This window comes from Scyliorhinus torazame, chromosome 15 (assembly GCF_047496885.1).
Source record: "Scyliorhinus torazame isolate Kashiwa2021f chromosome 15, sScyTor2.1, whole genome shotgun sequence".
In the NCBI taxonomy this organism is placed as follows: domain Eukaryota; kingdom Metazoa; phylum Chordata; class Chondrichthyes; order Carcharhiniformes; family Scyliorhinidae; genus Scyliorhinus; species Scyliorhinus torazame.
The window spans coordinates 51910126-51932030 of record NC_092721.1 but is presented as its reverse complement, the minus strand read 5'-3'; the positions used below and the strand labels follow the sequence as shown (position 1 = coordinate 51932030).

The window sequence follows — 21905 nt, the reverse complement described above, 5'->3', positions numbered from 1 at the left end:
CTTAATCAATTTAAGTGGTCCTCTTACCTCATGACCAAAAATTAGTTCAAAAGGACTGAATTTGGTTGACCCATCAGGGGCATTGCTAATTGCAAACAGTACGAATGGAATTTCTTTATCCCAATCTTCTGGATAATCTTGACAATAAGCCCTCAACATTGTCTTTAATGTCTGATGCCACCTTTCTAACACTCCCTGCGATTCTGGATGATACGTAGTTGATTGAAATTGTTTTATTCGTCAGCTATCCATAACGTCTTTGAATAACCTTGAGGCAAAATTCGATCATTGATCCGATTGTATTTCTGTGGGTAGTCCATATCGAGTAAAGAATTTAAGTAACGCCTCCACAATCTTTTTAGCTGTAATATTACGTACTGGAATGGCCTCTGGAAACCTAGTAGACATATCCATTATAGTCAAAAGGTATTGATTCCCACTTTATGTTTTAGTAAGCGGTCCTACGCAATCAATTAGGACCCTTGTAATAGGTTCCTCAAATGCTGGAATGGGTATTAAGGGCGCTGGTTTTATCACTGCTTTAGGTTTCCCTATCACTTGACATGTGTGACATGATTGACAAAATTTAACTACATCTTTATGTAGTCCAGGCTAATAACAATGTTTTTGGATTTTAGCTTGAGTTTTCTTTACTCCCAAATGACCTCCCACGGGTACCTCATGTGCAACTCGCAACACCACCTTTCTAACTATACCCTACCGGCAATATTACTTGATGAACTTCTGCCTACTTTTCATCCGCCTGCATATGTAAAGGTCTCCATTTTCTCATCAAGACATCACTTTTATGTTAATAACACTCTGGTATACACTCAGATTCCTCATCCGTGTATGTTTTCTGATATATCCGTTTTATTTTTACACCTTTCTGTTGTAACTCCGCCAATTTTCTTGAACTAAAAATATCCACCTCATCCTCCACCTGTTCTTGTTCTTTTTCAACCATCTGATCAAAAATCGTATCTGATAATTGCACTTCCACGTCATCTTCACTCTTTAATTTCTCCTCTTCTCTTAACCTGTGACTTTGCGACCTTGTTACTACACAATCCGGAAAAATCCCAGAATATTCGTCCTTCAACACTTCAGTTGTCTGATTTTCCACTGGCTTATCAACCACAGTAGGCATCATTCCCACCTGTGATCCAGTTATATCATTACCCAAAATAAACTGCATTCCTGGACAAGATAGTTTCTCTATTACTCCTACTACCACTTCACCTCTCTTCACTGGACTTTCCAATCTTACCTTATATCATGGAACACTACTCCTCTCACCCTGAATTCCACATATTACCACCTTTTCTGGCAACATTCTTCCCAAACTACATAACTCCTCATCTCTTACCATTAAAGATTGACTTGCTCCCGTATCTCTTAAAATTGTGACGACTTTACCTGCTCCTCCTGATACAAATGAGTAAACTTCACCCACACCAGTAAATTCTTTAAAGACATCTAGCACCTTCTTATCAATCACAGCTTGATCAGGCTGTACAATCTTTTGCACCTCCTTCACTTCACTTGGTCTTTCCTTTACCACTTTAATAAACCACACTGTCTTATCCTGTTTTACCACATCAGTCTTCCCAGTGCTTTTCTTCAACCACCAACACTGTGACTTTACATGGCCTAGTTTGAAAACATTTGAAACTTTTCATGTCTTTTCCACCTTCCTGGGTTTCTTTTTTAGTCTGAGGTACACTCCCCTTATTATCGCCTATCCGATCATCTTTGCCTCTACCACTTGAGTATTTCTCATGTCCCCAGTTTCTATCCCTCACAGGCTGAAACTCATGTCAGAAACCAAGCTTTGATTTATGAACTAATTCAGAATCATCTGCCATTTCTGCTGCTAATCTCGCAGTTTTAACCCTCTGCTCTTCCACATGAGTTTCTCACTACATCAGGAATTGAATTTTTAAACTCCTCCAAAAGTATAATTTCTCTGAGAGCTTCACATGTTTGGCCTATTTTCAAAGCCCTTATCCACCTGTCAAAATTACTCGATTTGAACCTTTCAAACTCCATGTATGTTTGACCAAATTATTTCCTTAAATTTCTAAACCCTTGTCTGTAGGCTTCAGGCACTAGTTCATTTGCACCTAAGTTGGATATATGAAACATAAGAAAACACAGACACACCCAAGCTTTTATCGAAGTGAAACTAAAAAGCAGAGCCAGAGCTCAGCTCCACCCACACTCTGACATCACTACAGTAAAGTGAGCAGCCATACATTTCTTAAAGTGACATTCTCATGACATTAGTTAAACACATACCTGTTCTAGAACATAGAACATTACAACGCAGTACAGGCCCTTCAGCCCTCAATGTTACGCCGACCTGTGAAACCACTCTAAAGCCCATCTGTTCTATTATAGAACATACCCTTATCAATGGTGGCATCACAGAACACAACATGGTACCAGGGGTGTTGAACATTTAAAGGTAACAGCAGACAAGACGAAATGAAACCAGCCAAAGAACAAGAAAAAGGGAACATTCTTCAACTGACCTGGTGAACTACAGCGAATCGCAACTCAATGCAGCAAACGACAGTGAAGTTCGAGATGGAAGGTTTAAAGGGACCCCACCAGCTTCACGTCTCGTGTAACGTAGACAAAAACTGGCGCGTCTTCAAACAGCAGTTTGGACTCTATGTGTTAGCCCTCGGCATCCAGGCGCAGCCTGACGAGAGGCGCATTGCTTTGCTGCTCACGGTAGCAGGTCATCAAGCAATTGCAATCTACAATACCTTCGCTTTTGATAGCGAAGAGGAAAGCAGGAGCTACGATGAGGTGATATAACACTTTGATCGGCAGTGCTCTCCGAAAAAAATAAAACATTTGAAAATACCTATTTCGTACATGTACCAAAAAAGCAAGTGAATCGTTTAATAGTTTTGCGACAGATTTGAGGTTGAAAGCCCAATCTTGCAATTTTGATCATCTGCAATCCTTGATGAACCGGGACCAAATACTCTTTGGCCCATCGAGTAATAGATTTGAAAGATTGTTGCAGAAGGCAACCTCACATTAGAAAATGCCATCAAGGTCTGCCTGACGAATGAGGTGGCTGCATAGCAGATCAGTAGGCGCAGCTTACAAAATGTTGGCGTTAATCCCGACGAGGACGCTAGCGCCATAAGCACTGTGACGCAGTCGAAAAAGAAATGTGCTCTCAGTGTAGCTGGCCATTTTAAAACACTGTGACGCAGTCGAAAATGAAACGCGGTCTCGGTGTGGGCAGCCATTCTGAGTGCATCATTACGCAGCCTCAGACGAAACATGGTCTCAATGCGGCCGGCCATTATGGTCTGCTGACCGGATCCGCCATTTTGTGCCAGAAGTGCGGCAACAGACATTTGCCACAACGATGCATTGCACTTGGAAAAGTTTGTTAAGAGTGTAGCAGGACGGGTCATTAAGTTTGTTACGAGTGTAGCAGGACGGGTCATTTTACAAGGCGAAGCATCCGACAGTTGACCAAACAGAATTGATGAGTGTGGGTAAGGATAAATTCACCAACGACCGGACTGATGTGCGCACGACCTCAGAAAAGGACACAGAGTTTGACCTGCCAAAGCAAAAAAAATTCTCTCACAATCTGCAGCCACAGTGAGGTGAATGAGGGGACCATAGAGGACAGATGGACAATCCCACTAATGATTAATGGCATGCCAATCAACTATAAGCTCGACACGGGAGCAAGGGCCAATCTGATCCCATTGTCAGCGGTGGAACGACAAAATGTCAAGCCAACAAAGCCCACGAGCAGTACTCCTGAAGGATTACAACGGTCATCAGATCACAACCTTAGGAGCATGTGAGCTCGAAGTCACGGTCAAGGACAGAACGGGTAGGATAATGTTCTCCATAGTGGAGACGGAGCGCGAGTAGCTCATTGGAGTGGAGGCCTGTGAACAGCTTGGGCTCACTAGTCGGATGTACACGGCAGAAAGCATGGTACCCCGACGATATATCTCCGTTGAGTCAATCATGAAGGACTATCCGGAAGTGTTTCAAGGATTTGGCTCTCTGCCTTTCATCAGCTGAAGGAGCATGCGACCCTGGTCGTGTACGAGCCCAGACATGTGCCTGTTCCGCTGAAGGACACGCTGAAGGCCGAGCTGCAAAGAATGACGGCGCATAGAGGAACCCACCGACTGAAACAACTCAATGGTGTGTGTATAAAAGAGGAAAGGCGACCCGAGGATGTGCGTGGATCTCAAAGATCTCAATCTGAACATGAAAAGGGAGCATTACCCAATCCCGAAGTGGGAAGAGATAGCGTGCGAAATGGCAGGTGCGACGTGTTTCAGCAAGTTGGATGCGTCGTAAGGCTTCTGGCAGCAGAAGCTCAACAACGTGAGCACCTTCGGGCGCTACTGCCTCCTGCGAATGCCGTTTGGTAGAATTTCGGCATCTGAAATTTTCCATCGTGCCCTGGAGCACGTCGTAAAAGGATTACTGGGTGTCCGTGTCTATGTTGATGATATCAATCATCTTGGAGTTCCACACGTGAGGAGCATGATGAAAGGCTGCTGCAAGTTCTACAAAGGATGAGAAAAAATGGCCTCCAGCTTAATCAGGCCAAGTGCCAAATCGGATGGATACCATCACCTTTTTTAGGGGATAGGCTATCGGCAAAAGGTGTGCAGCCAGATGATGAAAAGATCAAGGCCATTCAACCGATGCTACAACCCACAGACAAAAAAGGGATGTGAGGCGTACTTGGGATGATAAACTTTGTGGGCAAATTTATTCCTAACCTGGCCTCCAAAACGTCTCAGTTGCGAGACTCAATAATGAAGGACGAAGTCTTGAAGTGGCCTCCCAAACACGATCAGGAGTGGTAAGCGCTGCGTATCTCGCTAACGACAGAGCCAGTCCTTACCTTCTTTGACCCAACAAAAAAGTCAAAGATCTTGACTGATCTAGGGTGGCCTTGGAGCGGTGCTTCTGCAGCAGGGTGCAGACGATAGCTTGCTGCAGGTGGCATGCGCGCCAAGAGCGATGACCGAAACAGAGCGCAAGTATGCGCAGATTGAAAAGGAATGTCTTGGGCTTGTCACGGGTCTAAAAAAATTTCATGATTACGTGTATGGGCTGCCTACATTCCTGGTGGAGACTGACCCACAGACCACTTGTTTGCATAGTGCAAAATCATTTGTTTCAAATGTCCCCAAGAATACAACTCCTTATGATGAAGCCCCAGCGCTATGACCTTGACCTCATCTTTACGCCAGGCAAGTACCTTGCAGTCGCTGATACGCTGTCTTGAGCCACAGGCATTAATGAGGTACGCCTGGTGGATGACGATATTTAGCTTCATGGCGACCTCGTTGCTGCATCGCTTCTGGTCTCAGACGAGAAATCACGCCTGATAAAGGCAGAAACAGCTAAGGGCGTAGTCCTGCAGAAGATGCTGAAATGTCACATAGCGGGTTGACCCAAAGGCTCCTGCTCTGGGTACTACAATCATAGAATCATAGAATTTTCAGTGCAGAAGGACCATTCGGCCCATTGAGTCTGCACTGGCCCTTGGAACGAGCACCCTACCTAAGCTCACACCTCCACCCCATCCCCTTAACCCAGCAACCCCACCCAACCTTTTTGAACACTAAGGGGCAATTTAGCATGGCCAATCCACCTAACCTGCACATCTTTGGACTGTGGGAGGAAACCGGAGCACCCGGAGGAAACCCACGCAGGCACGGGGAGAACGTGCAGACTCTGCACAGACAGTGACCCGAGCCGGGAATCAAACCTGGGATTCTGGAGCTGTGAAGCAACTGTGCGAACCACTATGCTACCGTGCCCCCAATGTACAGACAGAACTCAGTGAGACGAATGGTCTTCTCCCAAGGAAACACAGACTCGTCATCCCACATTCTTTGAGGTCACTTATGCTTAAGAAACGTCATGAAGGGCATCTGGGCATTGAGAAATGGAAGCGAAGGGCCAGGGAGACAATCTATTAGCCAGGCATCACGCAAACATTACAGCTATGGTCGACCACTGTGACATGTGTCAGAAATTCCACTGCAAGCAGACCAAAGAATCGATGCAGATGGGTGACATCATTGCAAGTCCATGGCAGAAAGTGGGAATGGGTCTGTTCCATTTCAAACTATCCGTAAGTTGCACAGTTGGCGAACTCGACTGCTCGGTGTGTCATACAACATGCTAACGCGATTATTGCCCGACATGGCATACCATCCATTACAATGTCGGACAATGGTCCGTTTTTCAAAAATCATGAATGGACTGAATTTGTCTGTCACTATGACCTCAGGCACATCACCTCTAGTACCCTATATTCCCAGTCGAACGGGAAGGTGGAAAAGGGTGTGCACATCGTGAAACACCTGCACAACAGAGCCAGTGATCAATGACGAATCCACAGCGGTAAATGTGGAAAGAACAGGAACACCACCAGATGAAGGTGGGGCACGTTCACCCATTCAGCAACACTCAGAAGGTCGACCAGAGTCCGGCGCAAGCCTGACCGACTGAACTTATAACAACGTGTGTTTAAAACCATCATGCATTTGTAAATATCAATACAAATAATGTTTCTGTATATTACAAATAATGTTTCTGTATATTACAATAATGTTTCTGTATATAAATGTTAACATCTCCAAAGGAAGGGGGATGTGGTGACATGTCTGTGAATAGTATTGTACATAGTTAGCAATGCGACCTCCAACCAGGTGGTGGCATCAGACCTTGGGACATTTGGCAGTTGATGATTGGATGTATAACAGGACAGTCGCACTTAGAGTAGCTCCCAAGGAATTCAAATAACTTAGTCTGGATATTATTCTGTTAGTTATCCTTCCACGTGTTTGACAATAAATCATCGGGTTAGTTAAACACATACATGTTCTGTGTGTATCTCTTATCAACGGTGGCACCACAGAACACAACACTCACCATCCCCTAATCTCCCACCATGAGTTTGAAATTACATTCCAAATATCTGTCCCATCAACTGAGGAGGCACTGCTAGTAACAGCTCAATGCAAAATGAAATGAGTTCTTTGAAGGTGAGTCAGACAAATAATTACCATGCAACAACAGAAGAAAGGAATTTCCTGGGGGGGCGGGGGGAACTGTTCATTTTCTTTTTAATTTGTCTATAGCCTGATTATCTAAAACCTTTCGAAATATGGACAGAAAACTCAGTTTCTGTCACAGCCACCACCCAACTAATCATGTTGGCATTCATTATTTATATGAATCTATCCACAGTAAAAAACAGAAATAATTAAAAAGATCCTAATTTTGTTATGTTTTGTATTACTTCTAAACATGGTACTGTTGTTGATGCTGTAAATATTCATGCTGGACTACAGTCATAGCAGAATTACTTTGTGTTGCTCAAATATTGATGCAGAGAAAGATAATGATGATACCAAAATCATGGTTGTGTGAGTTTCAGTATATATATTCTTACAGTAGGAAACGGAACAATGCTGCAATTCTTGGGCTCAATTTAAAGAGTAGAAGAGACTATTCAAATAAAATGATGATTGCACCAAAACTTCACTGAATAGCCTGTCCTTTCTTCTCATTCTCACAAAAGTCTATTTGTAGCTTTGTAATGAACAGCAAACAACAGTTACTCAACATCATTTCGATTTTTTGGTAATAATTTAAGAATGTTTTGCCGACATCACATGAAAGGCTAATGTCATCCAATTTGATTTTTAAAGAACACATTGAATTTTGAAATTTAATGCGCAATTTTCCCCAACAAAGTCAATTTGGTAGTGCAACATGGTAGAATTTTGCTCTTTCAACTTTTTAGTGCATATTTAATGTCCGGCTGCGTGAGAAAATAAAGGGAATTTAACAGCTGTTGACCGTTCCAAGTAAAGCAAATGTTTGTTCTCGACCTATTTTGCGCTGAAACAATCTCAATCAGTGTTGAATTGATATAGGCCTTCCCTACATGTGGGTTTTCATATTTCCAGATTTGAAGTGTGAGGGATGATCGAATGCGTCTAGCAAAAAAGACTGAATGAGAGCACAGGATGGAGAATTGGAGCTATAGGGCGCGATCTATCGGCTGCACCCGACTCGGGACAAGACGAGACCGGTAAATCGTGCGAGAGGCCTCTCGTGCTATTTACTGGCCTTGTCACGCCTGATGAGATCTCGAGGCATCGTTATCCGGATCCCCGCCCATTGAGCTTGGGACACAGATTTGCATATTCAAGTGAGCAATAAGTCTCACTTAAATTAAGTCATTAGTCCCAGGCGATTAAGGGCCCCTGGATGGGCGGGCCCTGGGCAGGCTGGTACTTTGGTACCCCGGATGCCACCTTGACACAGTAAGCCTGGCACTCTGACCGTGCCACCTGGGCACACTGGCAGTGCCACACAGGTGGCACCATGGCAGTGCTAAGGTGCCCATATGGCATTGTTAGGCTGGCTAGGGCATTGCCATGGTAGCAGTGCAAAGATGTTCAACTGGCATATGCTTGTGCCGGGGATCAGGTCAGTGGGTGCCCTGACTTTGAGGTGCAGTGTGGGTGGCTCGAGGACCCTCTTATTGGTGAGTTGGGGCCTTGGTGGGGTCCAGAGGCCACGGGTCTAGTAAGCTGGGTGCCATTTAAAAATGGTGCCCCAACTCTTCCTGCACTGCCGAGCAGAGCCCATTAGTGAAGGAAATGGGACTAAGTGTGGCCTTGGTGGGGCATTCCTTGCTGAGGCTCCAAAATTAAGCAATTATAATAATATGTAATAATAATATTTTAATATTGTGATACTTAATAGCAGGGTCATTCTCGGGCTGCCGGGATACATCCCGCTAAACGCGTTCGATATGGGACTCTTTCATTTCCGTTAAATCACGCCCATTGTGTTGTAGCCCCAGTTCATGCTGTGCTCATATTGGATGAGTTTCCTGCTGGAAATGCAGAATCCTGTCTTGATTGAAATCCAACCCCTCCCCGATGCACATGATAAGGTTGAGAGTGGTGGAAGTCCTAAAAATCAGATCCCGCCTCTAAGCCACTACATTTCTGGCTGTCATATGTGAGCCGGGTGGGGAGTGTGAATGCTCCCCACTGGCCTACAAGGAGTTCTGTGGCTGGTCCCCACCCCACTTTGCTGATTTTTGAGAAATTCCTAGCACCAGCAGCCCAGAACCTTTCGGGGATTCGCCCTCAAAAGTCTTCTGACTGTTGCATTAAAAACGTATTCCTTGTCCTCTCACAAAACCATAATTCAACGGAATCCTTTTGAGTCATTTATTGTTGGGATCATCCCTACAGTAGCCAATTTTCCACTGCAATCCTGACTGGGTGTCAAGCTGGACGTTGTTGTGATTTATTTAAATGAGACTGTCAATATGACCACTAGGGCCTCCAAATCCATACCTTGCTGGCTTCATTTCCCCATACCAGGGAAGTGATTAGGCGAAAGGTAGTTTCTAGTGGATGCTATCCCCCCATTTGTCGCATGTGTGACCATTCCCATCACTGGCCCAGACCTACTGGCATGGTTTATCTGAGAATTACAGGAAACAATGAGAAGAGGGGCAGCACGGTGGCACAAGTGATTAGCACTGTGGCTTCACAGCGCCAGGGTCCCAGGTTCGATTCCCAGCTGGGTCACTGTCTGTGCGGAGTCTGCACGTTCTCCCCGTGTCTGCGTGGGTTTCCTCCGGATGCTCCGGTTTCCTCCCACAGTCCAAAGACGTGCAGGTTAGGTGGATTGGCCATGCTAAATTGCCCTTAGTGACCAAAAAAGGTTGGGCGGGTTTATTGGGTTACGAGGATAGGGTAGAAGTGGGTCGGTGCAGACTCAATGGGCCGAATGGCCTCCTTCTACACTGTATGTTCTATGTTAAAAAACAGGAACAGAAGTGAGGGAAATGAGTTTACAATCCACCCCTTCATCTTTCCAGCATCTGTATGCAGTGAAGGGGTTTCAGTGAGCAGCTAGCAGCTGGGGAACGAAAATTGAGATTGACACTGTGAGGCAGTAGTAGACCTCATAACCTGCACACACCTACCCCCACCCCAAACTCTGTACTCTCATTTTGCCACATGCAAAATGTCTGCTTCCGTTCATATTATTGCTTTGATAGGTAAACCCTCGCAGTCCAAGATAGTGATTGGAATGGCCCCCAGGTGACAAATTGAGGAATTGGATCCTTTATAGAGTACCTTTTATCTGATACTGCACTATGGTTTGTTTGATGTCAGATATTGCTCTTTCACTGAGGACACAGGTTGCTGACCATTGTAGCAACTAAAGTTCAGGAAAGGAACAGTGGTGCAGACCTTTAATTTCATGAACATTGATTGAAGAAGTGCACTGGGCTCACGTTTAATCTAATTCACTGGACTATATAGGGCATAAAGCTGCTCCTATTTTTAGTCCTATTTTATTGAGATAAAAGGTTATTTTGATTTTTGTTATTGTTAAAGCAAGGGATTATTTATGAACTAGCAGCATTCTGTGTTGCCTGTGTTCATAATAACTATTATTTAATGTGACAGAAATGAAAAATAAATCCCACTACTTCAGTATTGGGAACTCGGACCTTAAGGGACCAGATGAAAATGAAATGAAAATCGCTCATTGTCACAAGTAGGCTTCAAATGAAGTTACTGTGAAAAGCCCCTAGTCGCCACATTCCGGCGCCTGTTCGGGGAGGCTGGTGCGGGAATTGAACCGTGCTGCTGGCCTGCCTTGGTCTGATTTAAAAGCCAGCTCTTTAGCCCTGTGCTAAACCAGCCCCTATGTAAGCAATTACTTCATTGCAATGTTAATGTAAGCCTACTTGTGACACTAATATAGATTTTTATTATTTTATTGCATTTCAAATTCAGGGAGTTGTGAACACACTAAACATAAACTGCATTGCAAATATTCTTTGACCTTCTTTAAATTGATGTAAGATATTAATATTATGATATTACATTGTATGGTTCACTTTGTAGGTGCAGCTAAAGGAGGTGGTTGAAGAATTGCCAAGTAAAATGATGGCAGAACTAGCTGAAGCTGGTTCCAATTTCAGCGTTGGACAAAGACAACTAGTGTGCCTCGCCAGAGCAGTTCTCAGAAAAAGTAAAATACTTATCATTGATGAAGCAACGGCAAATGTGGATCCTAGGTAATGACCTGTACTTCAAGTGCAATGATCTCATACAGGTGATCATACACTGGTATTATAACGGCACTGAAATGCTGCTAAGATAGTGTATTGACAGCAATACCATCAAAATCGGCGTTTTTGATAAGGACACAGTTAAAGGCTGCAGTGTTTTAATTTGAGTTGAATTACTCTAATATTTGATTTTAACCTTCGTGAAACACTACATACTGGACAGAAAAGCAGTGACATCTTTGTAATCTCCACCATTACTTAAACTTGCCTGGAAGTACAGTGTATTTTAACCTATTCTAACAGTGGATTAGCAGACTTTTTAAAAGAAGTAGATGCTGGAATAAATCCTATAAGTCTCCACTGGTGTCATTCAACACCACAGTGGAAATTTATAGAGCCGGTAACTGTCCGTCAGGATTTCACAGAGTATTTCCTTGAATTCTTGTAACGTTTTAGCAGTATGAACAATGCTCCAGTTTAATTGACAATGAGCAGTAGAGTGATAAAGATGATTAATTATAACCTATTTACATAACAAAGTCATAGGAATTTGAAGACGTAGGGGATTGGAAAATTCCACTCGGCCCATGAAATTTATTCTAACTTTACTTTTAACTCATTTCTACCAGCTGAAGTGAGTATCACAAAGGTTCTTTCTTTAGTCAACATGGGAGTTGAATGGATACTATGTAAACTAGTTCCTCACTATAGCACATTGTGCATTGCTTTTTTTTAAATGAAAGAGCTATATAAAAATCCTATAAAATGTTAGATAGGACTTCCAAAAGGATCTTTAAAGAAAGGGTGTAATCTATTTATTTATTCTCAACATTTTCTTGATCATCTCTTGAAGGCGTTGATTCTTAGCTGAGGTTTGGTTTCAACGTTCTCAGCACCAAGAAACATTATTAATGCTTATGCCTTGACTGAATTAGTGCCACACCAAGGACTATTACCATCTGGCCTGATTGCATTTCTATCCAGTAAACACACAAACATTACCGATGAAGATTACTCCACAACAACCAGAGTAAGGACTATTTCCCCTTCTCTAGCCCACAGGCACTGCAGTCATATCCTAATCATCATCCAGGTTGAGATCAGCATGCACAATGCAGGCCAGAAATAAAACCTAGGAAAATCATTCTTTATGGTTCTGTGAAATATTTCCTTTATTCGCACATATTGGACAACCTGATTATTTTTAATCATATTAATCAAAGTTAAAAGCATTTCATGGAGTTAAGGTTAGATCACGAAATGAAGGGTTTCTGAAGCCTGTAAATGAGAAAGATCTCACAAGGCCAAAGTCTTCTGTAATGTATATTAAGTATTTTAGTTGTCATTTATAGTAAATGTAGAATATGTTTCAGCTAAAGTTTGACATTTTGCAATCTGAAAACAGCCCCCAGGACCCACCTCTTTCCCTCTCTCTCTCTCTCGCTCACTGGGCGTGTGGTAGCGAGCGGGAACTGCCGCAATCCTCCCAGCGCTCGGCCCAGCGAGACCGTCATTGCAATACAACATTAGTGGTCCACTTAAGGTGACCCCACGGGCTTCATGCCACAAATAAAGGCTCGCCAGCTGATTCTGCACTCAACTCGCAGTCATGACGATAAGACAACTGGCCCCACGATCCGGAGTGCAGATCTGGGGAGGCTCCTAGAGGAGGTCGAGGCCAGGAGGTAGGTCTTGTTCCCCTGAGGTTCGGAGGGTCAGCTACAAGCAGACAGTGCCACCTGGCACGAAGGGGCACATCCTGGTGAGTACTACACAGTTGCAGATGTACCTCGGGTGAAGGACACCCAGGCGAGATGGCGGTCGGAGGTCTGCTGGATCCCAGGACCCAGCTGGGCCCCAGTCAGATGCTGAGCCTCTGGAACAGGTTTACCGGGAGCTGATGCAGACGTTAAGGTGAGGCCATGACATTCAGAGGGGGATGTCAGCAATCCTCCAGCAGGCCCATAGCCAATTGGAGGAGCCCCAGAGGCTATGGGCACAGGAGATGCCGCCGGCAATGCGTGGCACCGAGGCCAACACTGCTAGGGTGGCGACCGCAGTGGAGAGCCTGGTGGGGCAGTGTTGGACACTGGGGATAGCACCATCAACAGAGTGGGGCAGTGTTGGACACTTACGTGAAACATTAGAAACCCATCACCACAACCAGTAGCAGGCCTCTGGCACTTTCTCCCACAATAGTGGCCCTTCACGGGGTGTACTGCAGGGCCCCACCGGAGCACTCGAGGCATCAGAACCTCATTTTGAGCATTAGCACCGCTCAATGGCAGCCCGGGTGTATCGGGTCTCTGGCCTCCATTATTAATAATAATCTTTATTATTGTCACAAGTAGGCATACATTAACACTGCAATGAAGTTACTGAGAAAATCGCATTGTCGCCACGTTCCAGCGCCTGTTCGGGTACACGGAGGGAGAATTCAGAATGTCCAATCCCTAACAAGCACGTCTTTAGGGACTTGTGGGAGGAAACTGGAGCACCCGGAGGAAACCCACGCAGACACGGGGAGAACGTGCAGACATCGCACAGACAGTGACCCAAGCCAGGAATTGAACCCGGGTCCCTGGCGCTGCCAAGCAACAGTGTTACCCACTCCTTGAGTGTTGTTGGAGCTGCACTCATCCAGGAAAGCAGGGAGTATTCCATCACACACCTGACTTGTGCCTTGTAGGTGGTGGACCGGCTTTGTGGAGTCAGAAGGTGAGTTACTCGCTGCAGGATTCCTAGTCTCTGACCTGCTCTTGTAGCCACAGTATTTATATGGCTAGTCCAGTTCAAATTCTGGTCAAGGCAATCCCCAGGATGTTGATAGTGGGGGATTCAGTGATGGTAATGTCAAGGGACGATGGTTTGATTCTGTCTTGTTGGAGGTCGTCATTGCCTGGCATTTGTGTGAGGAGAATGTTACTTGCCACTTGTCAGCCCAAGTGTGGATATTGTTGAGGTCATGCTGCATTTGGCCATGGACTGCTTCAGTGTCTGAGAAGTCGCAAATGGTGCTGAACATTGTGCAATCATCAGTGAACATCCCCACATCTGACCTTATGTTGGAAGGCAGGTCATTGATGAAGCAGCTGAGGATGGTTGGGCCTAGGACACTACCCTGAGGAACTCCTGCAGTAATGTCACGGACCGCGAGGACTGATCTCCAACAACCACAACCATCTTCCTTTGTGCCAGGTATAATTCCAACTTGTCCCATATCCTTGAATGTGATGGTGTTTCATCCAAGTGCCTTTTAAAGATTGTACCGTTTCCAACCTCCATGGTCTTCCCGGACAGTGCAGATCCCAGTTCCCAGATTCTCACCATGCTGAGTGGATTTTTGTTTTTCTAAAATCTCCTTGGAATCGTCCACCCCTCCCCTCACCCTAAAACTATGTGATTAGCCCCTCAACCAAAGGGAACAGCGGCTTCCTATTTACCCAGTCCAAAACCATCATAATCTTATACACCTCAATCATTTTTCCCCACAGCTCCTTCCTCAGGTGAGGTGACCAGAATTGAGTACTCGAGCTGTGGCCTAACCACGTTCTGTACAGCTCCAACATAACCTCCTTGCTCTTATATTCTATGCCACGACTGATATTGACATAAGCCTTCTTAACTACCCTATCACCTGCTCTGCTGCCTTCAGGGATCTGGGAACAAGAACCTCAAGATCCAGGTGTTCCTCTGAGCTTCCTACTGCCCTGCCATTTATTACATACTCCCTTGTTCTTCTTCCAAAGTCCATCACGTCGCACTTATCAGGATTAAATATCATCTGTTCAGCTGGGGCGGCACAGTGGTTAGCACTGCTGCCTTAAAGCGCCAGGGACCCAAGTTCAATTCCAGCCTTGGGTGACTGTCACATGTGGAGTTTGCATTTCTCCTTGTGTCTGTGTGGGTTTCCTCTGGGTGCTCCGGTTCCCTCCCACAGTCCAAAGAAGTGCAGTTTAGGTGGATTGGCCAAGCTAAATTGCACCTTAGTGTCTAAAGATGTGCAGGTTAGGTGGGGTCATTGCGATTGGGCGGAGGAATGGACCTAGGTAGGGTGCTCTTTCAGAGGTCTGGTGCAGACTCCATGGGCCGAATGGCCTCCTGCATTGTAAGAATTCTATGGTTCTATTCTATGCCACTGCTCTGCCCATCTGAACATCCCAACTGTATCTTCCTGTAACATACGGCCCTCTTCTTCACAGTTAACCACCTTACCAATCATGGTGGCGTCTGCAAACTTAATTATCATTCCCCCCACGTCCCAATCTATGTAATGTCTATATATAACAAACAGTAAGGGACCCAGCACTGATCCGTGTCGTACGCCACTGAACACCGGCCTCCAGTTACTCAAACAGCCTTCTACCACCACCCTTTGTGTCGTATTACTCAGCCAGTTTTTAGTTCCATCTCGCCAAGTTTCCTTCAATTCCACGTGCTTCAATCTTTAAAATAAGTCTACCGTGTTTTTTAAATTAATTTATGGGATGTGGGTGTCGCTGGTTACACCAGCATTTATTGACCATCCTTAATTGCCCTTCAGAAGGTGATGGTGAGTTGCCTTCTTGAACTGATGCAGTCCTTGAAGTGTAGATACACCCACTGTGCTTTAGGGAGAGAGTTCGAGGATGTTGCTCCAGCGACAGTGAAGGAACAGCGATATATTTCCAAGTCAGGGTGGTGAGTGACTTGGAGGAGAACCTCTGCTGCACTTGTCCTTCCGGATGTAGTGGTCGTGGGTTTGGAAAGTGCTGTCTAAGAAACCTTAGTGAGTTCCTGCAGCACATCTTTTAGATGGTACACACGGCTGCCACTGTTCGTCGGTGGTGGAGAGTTTGAATGTTTGTGGAAGGGGGAGCAATCAAACGGACTGCTTTGTCCTGGGTGGTGTTGAAGCTTTTTGAGTGTTATTGGAGCAGCACTCATCCAGGCAAGTGGAGAGTATGCCATTACATTCCTGACTCGTGCCTTGTAGATGGTGGACCGGCTTTGGAGGGTCAGGAGGTGAGTTACGCGCCGTAGGATTCCTAGCCTTTGACCTGCCCTGGTAGCCACAGTATTAATATGGCTAGTCTAGTTCAGTTTCTGATCAATGATAACCCCCAGAATGTTGATTATGGAGGATTCTGTGATGGTAATGCCATTGAATGTCAAGGGGCAGTGGCTAGATCGTCTCTTGTAGGAGATAGTCATTGCCTTGCACTTGTGGGACTTTGTCGAAGGCTTTGCTAAAATCCATATAAAGTACTTCCTTCATCCACCTACTCGGTCACTTTACCAAAAGATTTTACCAAATTTGTTAGGCATGACCTCCCTCTGACAGAGCCATTCTTTTTTTTTTAAATTTAGAGTACCCAATTATTTTTCTTTTCCAATTAAGGGGCAATTTAGCGTGGCCAATCCACCTAACCTGCACATCTTTGGGTTGTGAGGGTGAAACCCGCGCAGACATGGGGAGAATGTGCAAACTCCACACGGACGGTGACCCAAGGCCGAGATTCGAACCCGAGTCCTCAGCACCGCAGTCCCAGTGCTAACCACTGCGCCAGATGCCGCCATCTGACAAAACCATTCTGACTATTCCTAGCCAATCCAGGCCTTTCCAAGTGGAGATTAATTCTCTCCTTCAGAATTTTCTCCAATAATTTCCCTGCCACTGATGTGAGACTCACCAGTCTGTGATTCCCTGGTTTATCTCTACCACCCTTCTTGAAAAGTGGAACAACATTAGATGTTCTTCAGTCCACTGATACTTCCCCAGTGGCCAGAGAGGAATTCAAAACTTATGTCAGAGCCCCTGCAGTTTCCTGCCTCACCTCGCACACCAGCCTGGGGTGCAGTTCATCCGGCATGGGAATTTGTCTATTTTTAAGCCATTCAAAGCCTCCAATACCTCCTCACCTCCCATGTCAACTGCTCAAGGATCTCACAGTCCCATTTCTATATTCTGTACCTAAGTCGTCCTCCTCCTGAGTGAAGACCGATGAGAAGTATTCATTTAACACCCTAACAATGTCCTGCTGCTTCTCACTCATATTGCCCCTTTGGCCTCTAATGGGCCCTACAATTTCCCTGGTTAACCTCTTCCCCTTATTGTATTTATAAACTAACTTAGGATTCTCTTGAATCTTATTTGCAAGTCCTTTCTCACGCCCCTTTTTGCTCTTCTATTGGTTTCTTAAGCTCCACTTGCACTTCCTGTACTCCTCTCGGGCCAAAGTTGAATTTCTCCCTTTGGACTTGCTAAAATCCTTTCTCTTCCTCCTTATCCAGTCCTGGATTGTCCTAGACATCCAGGTTCCCTAAACTTAACATGTTGGACCTGTACTCTCCCCATTTCCTTTTTGAATGCCCTCCACTGCTCCGCTGTCGATTTTCCCGCAAGAAGCTGTTCCCAGTCAACTTTGGCCAGATCCTGCCTTATTTTAGTAAAATCGTCCTCCCCCAATCCAAAACCATCTTTTTCAGGTCATCTTTTTCCTTTTCCATCACAAACTTAAACCGTACCATGTTTTGGTCGCTATCACTAAAATGCTCCCCACTGCCACATTTGAACACCTTTCTGGGTTTGTTCCCTAGAACCAGATCCAGCACTGCTCCATCTCCTATTGGACCTTCTACATATTGATACAAAAAACTCCCCTGAATGCATTTTAAGAAATTCATCCCCTCTAGACCCTCTACACTATGACTATCCTAATTTATGTTGGGGAAGTTGAAATCCTCTGGCATAATTACCCGATTATTATTCTTACACATGTCAGTGAATTGCCTGTATATCTGCTATTCTCTTTCCCACTGACTCTTTGGGGGTCTATAATACACTCACAGTAATACACCCTTTGTATTCCTAAGTTCTACCCATAAAGCCTTGTTTGAAGACCCTTCCAAGATATCATGGGCTGGATTCTCCGTCCCGCCGCGCCACATTTCGGTTTCATCCCGCCAGCGGGATGCTCCGTTACGCCGGCTGGTCAATGGGGTTTCCCATTGTGGGGCAGCCACACGCCGTCGGGAATCTCCCGGGCTGCCGGCAAAATGGAGCATCCCGCCAGCAGAGAATCCAGCCCCATATCTCCTCATTGTAGTAATTGATTTCTTAATTAATAGTGCACTTTTTACACCCTCCTGTCTTGCCTAAAGATCCGATACCCAGGAATGTTAAGTTGTTCATTTGTTAGAAGTGAGTCACCATATCCCTTGATAAGTGCAGGTATCTACTGCACTCTTTCATTTATATAGAACATAGAACAATACAGCGCAGTACAGGCCCTTCGGCCCACGATGTTGCACCGAAACAAAAGCCATCTAACCTACACTATGCCATTATCATCCATATGTTTATCCAATAAACTTTTAAATGCCCTCAATGTTGGCGAGTTCACTACTGTAGCAGGTAGGGCATTCCACGGCCTCACTACTCTTTGCGTAAAGAACCTACCTCTGACCTCTGTCCTATATCTATTACCCCTCAGTTTAAAGTTATGTCCCCTCGTGCCAGCCATATCCATCCGCGGGAGAAGGCTCTCACTGTCCACCCTATCCAACCCCCTGATCATTTTGTATGCCTCTATTAAGTCTCCTCTTAACCTTCTTCTCTCCAACGAAAACAACCTCAAGTCCATCAGCCTTTCCTCATAAGATTTTCCCTCCATACCAAGCAACATCCTGGTAAATCTCCTCTGCACCCGCTCCAAAGCCTCCACGTCCTTCCTATAATGCGGTGACCAGAACTGTACGCAATACTCCAAATGCGGCCGTACCAGAGTTCTGTACAGCTGCAACATGACCTCCCGACTCCGGAACTCACTCCCTCTACCAATAAAGGCCAACACTCCATAGGCCTTCTTCACAACCCTATCAACCTGGGTGGCAACTTTCAGGGATCTATGTACATGGACACCTAGATCCCTCTGCTCATCCACACTTTCAAGAACTTTACCATTAGCCAAATATTCCGCATTCCTGTTATTCCTTCCAAAGTGAATCACCTCACACTTCTCTACATTAAACTCCATTTGCCACCTCTCAGCCCAGCTCTGCAGCTTATCTATATCCCTCTGTAACCTGCTACATCCTTCCACACTATCGACAACACCACCGACTTTAGTATCGTCTGCAAATTTACTCACCCACCCTTCTGCGCCTTCCTCTCGGTCATTGATAAAAATGACAAACAGCAACGGCCCCAGAACAGATCCTTGTGGTACTCCACTTGTGACTGTACTCCATTCTGAACATTTCCCATCAACCACTACCCTCTGTCTTCTTTCAGCTAGCCAATTTCTGATCCACATCTCTAAATCACCCTCAATCCCCAGCCTCCGTATTTTTTGCAATAGCCTACCGTGGGGAACCTTATCAAACGCTTTGCTGAAATCCATATACACCACATCAACTGCTCTACCCTCGTCTACCTGTTCTCAGTCACCTTCTCAAAGAACTCAATAAGATTTGTGAGGCATGACCTACCCTTCACAAAGCCATGCTGACTATCCCTGATCATATTATTCCTATCTAGATGATTATAAATCTTGTCTCTTATAATCCCCTCCAAGACTTTACCCACTACAGACGTGAGGCTCACCGGTCTATAGTTGCCGGGGTTGTCTCTGCTCCCCTTTTTGAACAAAGGGACCACATTTGCTGTCCTCCAGTCCTCTGGCACTATTCCTGTAGCCAATGATGACATAAAAATCAAAGCCAAAGGTCCAGCAATCTCTTCCCTGGCCTCCCAGAGAATCCTAGGATAAATCCCATCAGGTCCCGGGGACTTTTCTATTTTCAGCCTGTCCAGAATTGCCAACACCTCTTCCCTACGTACCTCAATGCCATCTATTCTATTAGCCTGGGGCTCAGCATTCTCCTCCACAACATTATCTTTTTCCTGAGTGAATACTGACGAAAAATATTCAGTTAGTATCTCGCCTATCTCTTCAGACTCCACACACAATTTCCCATCCCTGTCCTTGACTGGTCCTACTCTTTCCCTAGTCATTCGCTTATTCCTGACATACCTATAGAAAGCTTTTGGGTTTTGCTTGATCCTTCCTGCCAAATACTTCTCATGTCCCCTCCTTGCTCGTCTTAGCTCTCTCTTTAGATCCTTCCTCGCTACCTTGTAACTATCCATCGCCCCAACCGAAACTTCACACTTCATCTTCACATAGGCCTCCTTCTTCCTCTTAACAAGAGATTCCACTTCCTTGGTAAACCACGGTTCCCTCGCTCGACGCCTTCCTCCCTGTCTGACCGCTACATACTTATCAAGAACACGCAGTAGCTGATCCTTGAACAAGCCCCACTTATCCAGTGTGCCCAACACTTGCAGCCTACTTCTCCACCTTATCCCCCCCAAGTCACGTCTAATGGCATCATAATTGCCCTTCCCCCAGCTATAACTCTTGCCCTGCGGTGTATACTTATCCCTTTCCATCATTAACGTAAACGTCACCGAATTGTGGTCACTGTCCCCAGTGAACGGGCCGTGCGGGGTGGGCGCGGGCACGTGGCTGGCCTAGGAAGGGCTATGGCTAGTCGGCGGGGGAGAGGGGCGAGTAGCTGATAACCTGGAAAGTAAGGGGACTGAACGGGCCGGTCAAACGGGCCCGGGTGTTCGTGCACCTGAAGGGGCTGAAGGCAGATGTGGCCATGCTTCAGGAGACGCACCTGATGGTGGCGGATCAGGTAAGGTTGAGAAAGGGGTTGGTGGAGCAGGTGTTTCACTCGGGGTTTGGATGCAAAAAATCGGGGGGGGGGTGGCGATCTTGGTGGGGAAGAGAGTGTCGTTCGAGGCGTCGAGCATTGTGGCAGACAGTGGCGGTAGGTATGTGATGGTAAGTGGCAAGCTGCAGGGGGAGCGGGTGGTGTTGGTCAATGTATACGCCCCGAATTGGGATGGTGCGGGGTTCATGCGGCGTATGCTGGGCCGGATTCCAGACCTGGAGACGGGGCCTGATAATGGGGGGAGATTTCAACACTGTGCTAGACCCGGCATTGAATCGCTCTAGGTCTAGGACGGGCAGGAGGCCAGTGGCGGCCAAGATGCTGAGGATATTCATGGACCAGATGGGAGGGGTGGATCCATGGAGGTTTGCGAGGCCGGGGGCCAGGGAATTTTCATTCTTTTCCCATGTCCACAAGGCCTACTCCCGGATTGACTTTTTTGTCATGAGCAGGGCGCTGATTCAGAGGGTGGAGGATACGGAGTATTCGGCGATAGCTATTTCTGATCATGCTCCGCACTGGGTGGACCTCGAGTTGGGGGAGGAGAGGGACCAGCGCCCGCTGTGGCACCTAGTTGCTGGCGGACAAGGAGGTGAGCGGGCGGGTCCGGAAGTGTATAGAGAGTTACCTGGAGGCTAATGACAATGGGGAGGTGCAAGTAGGGGTGGTCTGGGAGGCGCTGAAGGCGGTGGTCAGAGGAGAGCTGATCTCCATTAGGGCACACAAGGAGAGGGGGGAGAGGAGAGAGAGGGAGAGGTTGGTGGGGGAGATGGTGAGGGTGGATAGGAGGTGGTGAGGGTGGATAGGAGGTACGCGGAGGCCCCGGAGGAGGGATTGCTTAGGGAGCGGCGTAGCCTCCAGGTTGAGTTTGATTTGTTGACCACCAGGAAGGCGGAGGCGCAGGGGAGGAAGGCGCAGGGGGCGGTATATGAATAGGGAGGAAAGGCAAGCCGGATGCTGGCGCACCAGCTTCGGAGGCGAGAGTCAGCTAGGGAGATCGGGGGAGTTAGGGATGGAGGAGGGA

General features: G+C 46.1%; 1 protein-coding gene across 3 annotated transcripts in view; it reads left to right on the top strand.

The window, feature by feature from the left end:
* abcc4 (ATP binding cassette subfamily C member 4 (PEL blood group)) overlaps nucleotides 1-21905 on the top strand; it is a 742685-nt gene that overhangs the window by 641046 nt on the left and 79734 nt on the right. For all 3 annotated transcript variants that reach the window (XM_072476237.1, XM_072476236.1, XM_072476238.1), the window contains one exon: nucleotides 10989-11161. In XM_072476237.1, coding sequence (XP_072332338.1) covers nucleotides 10989-11161 — 173 coding nt within the window. The remainder of the gene's footprint in view (nucleotides 1-10988; nucleotides 11162-21905) is intronic.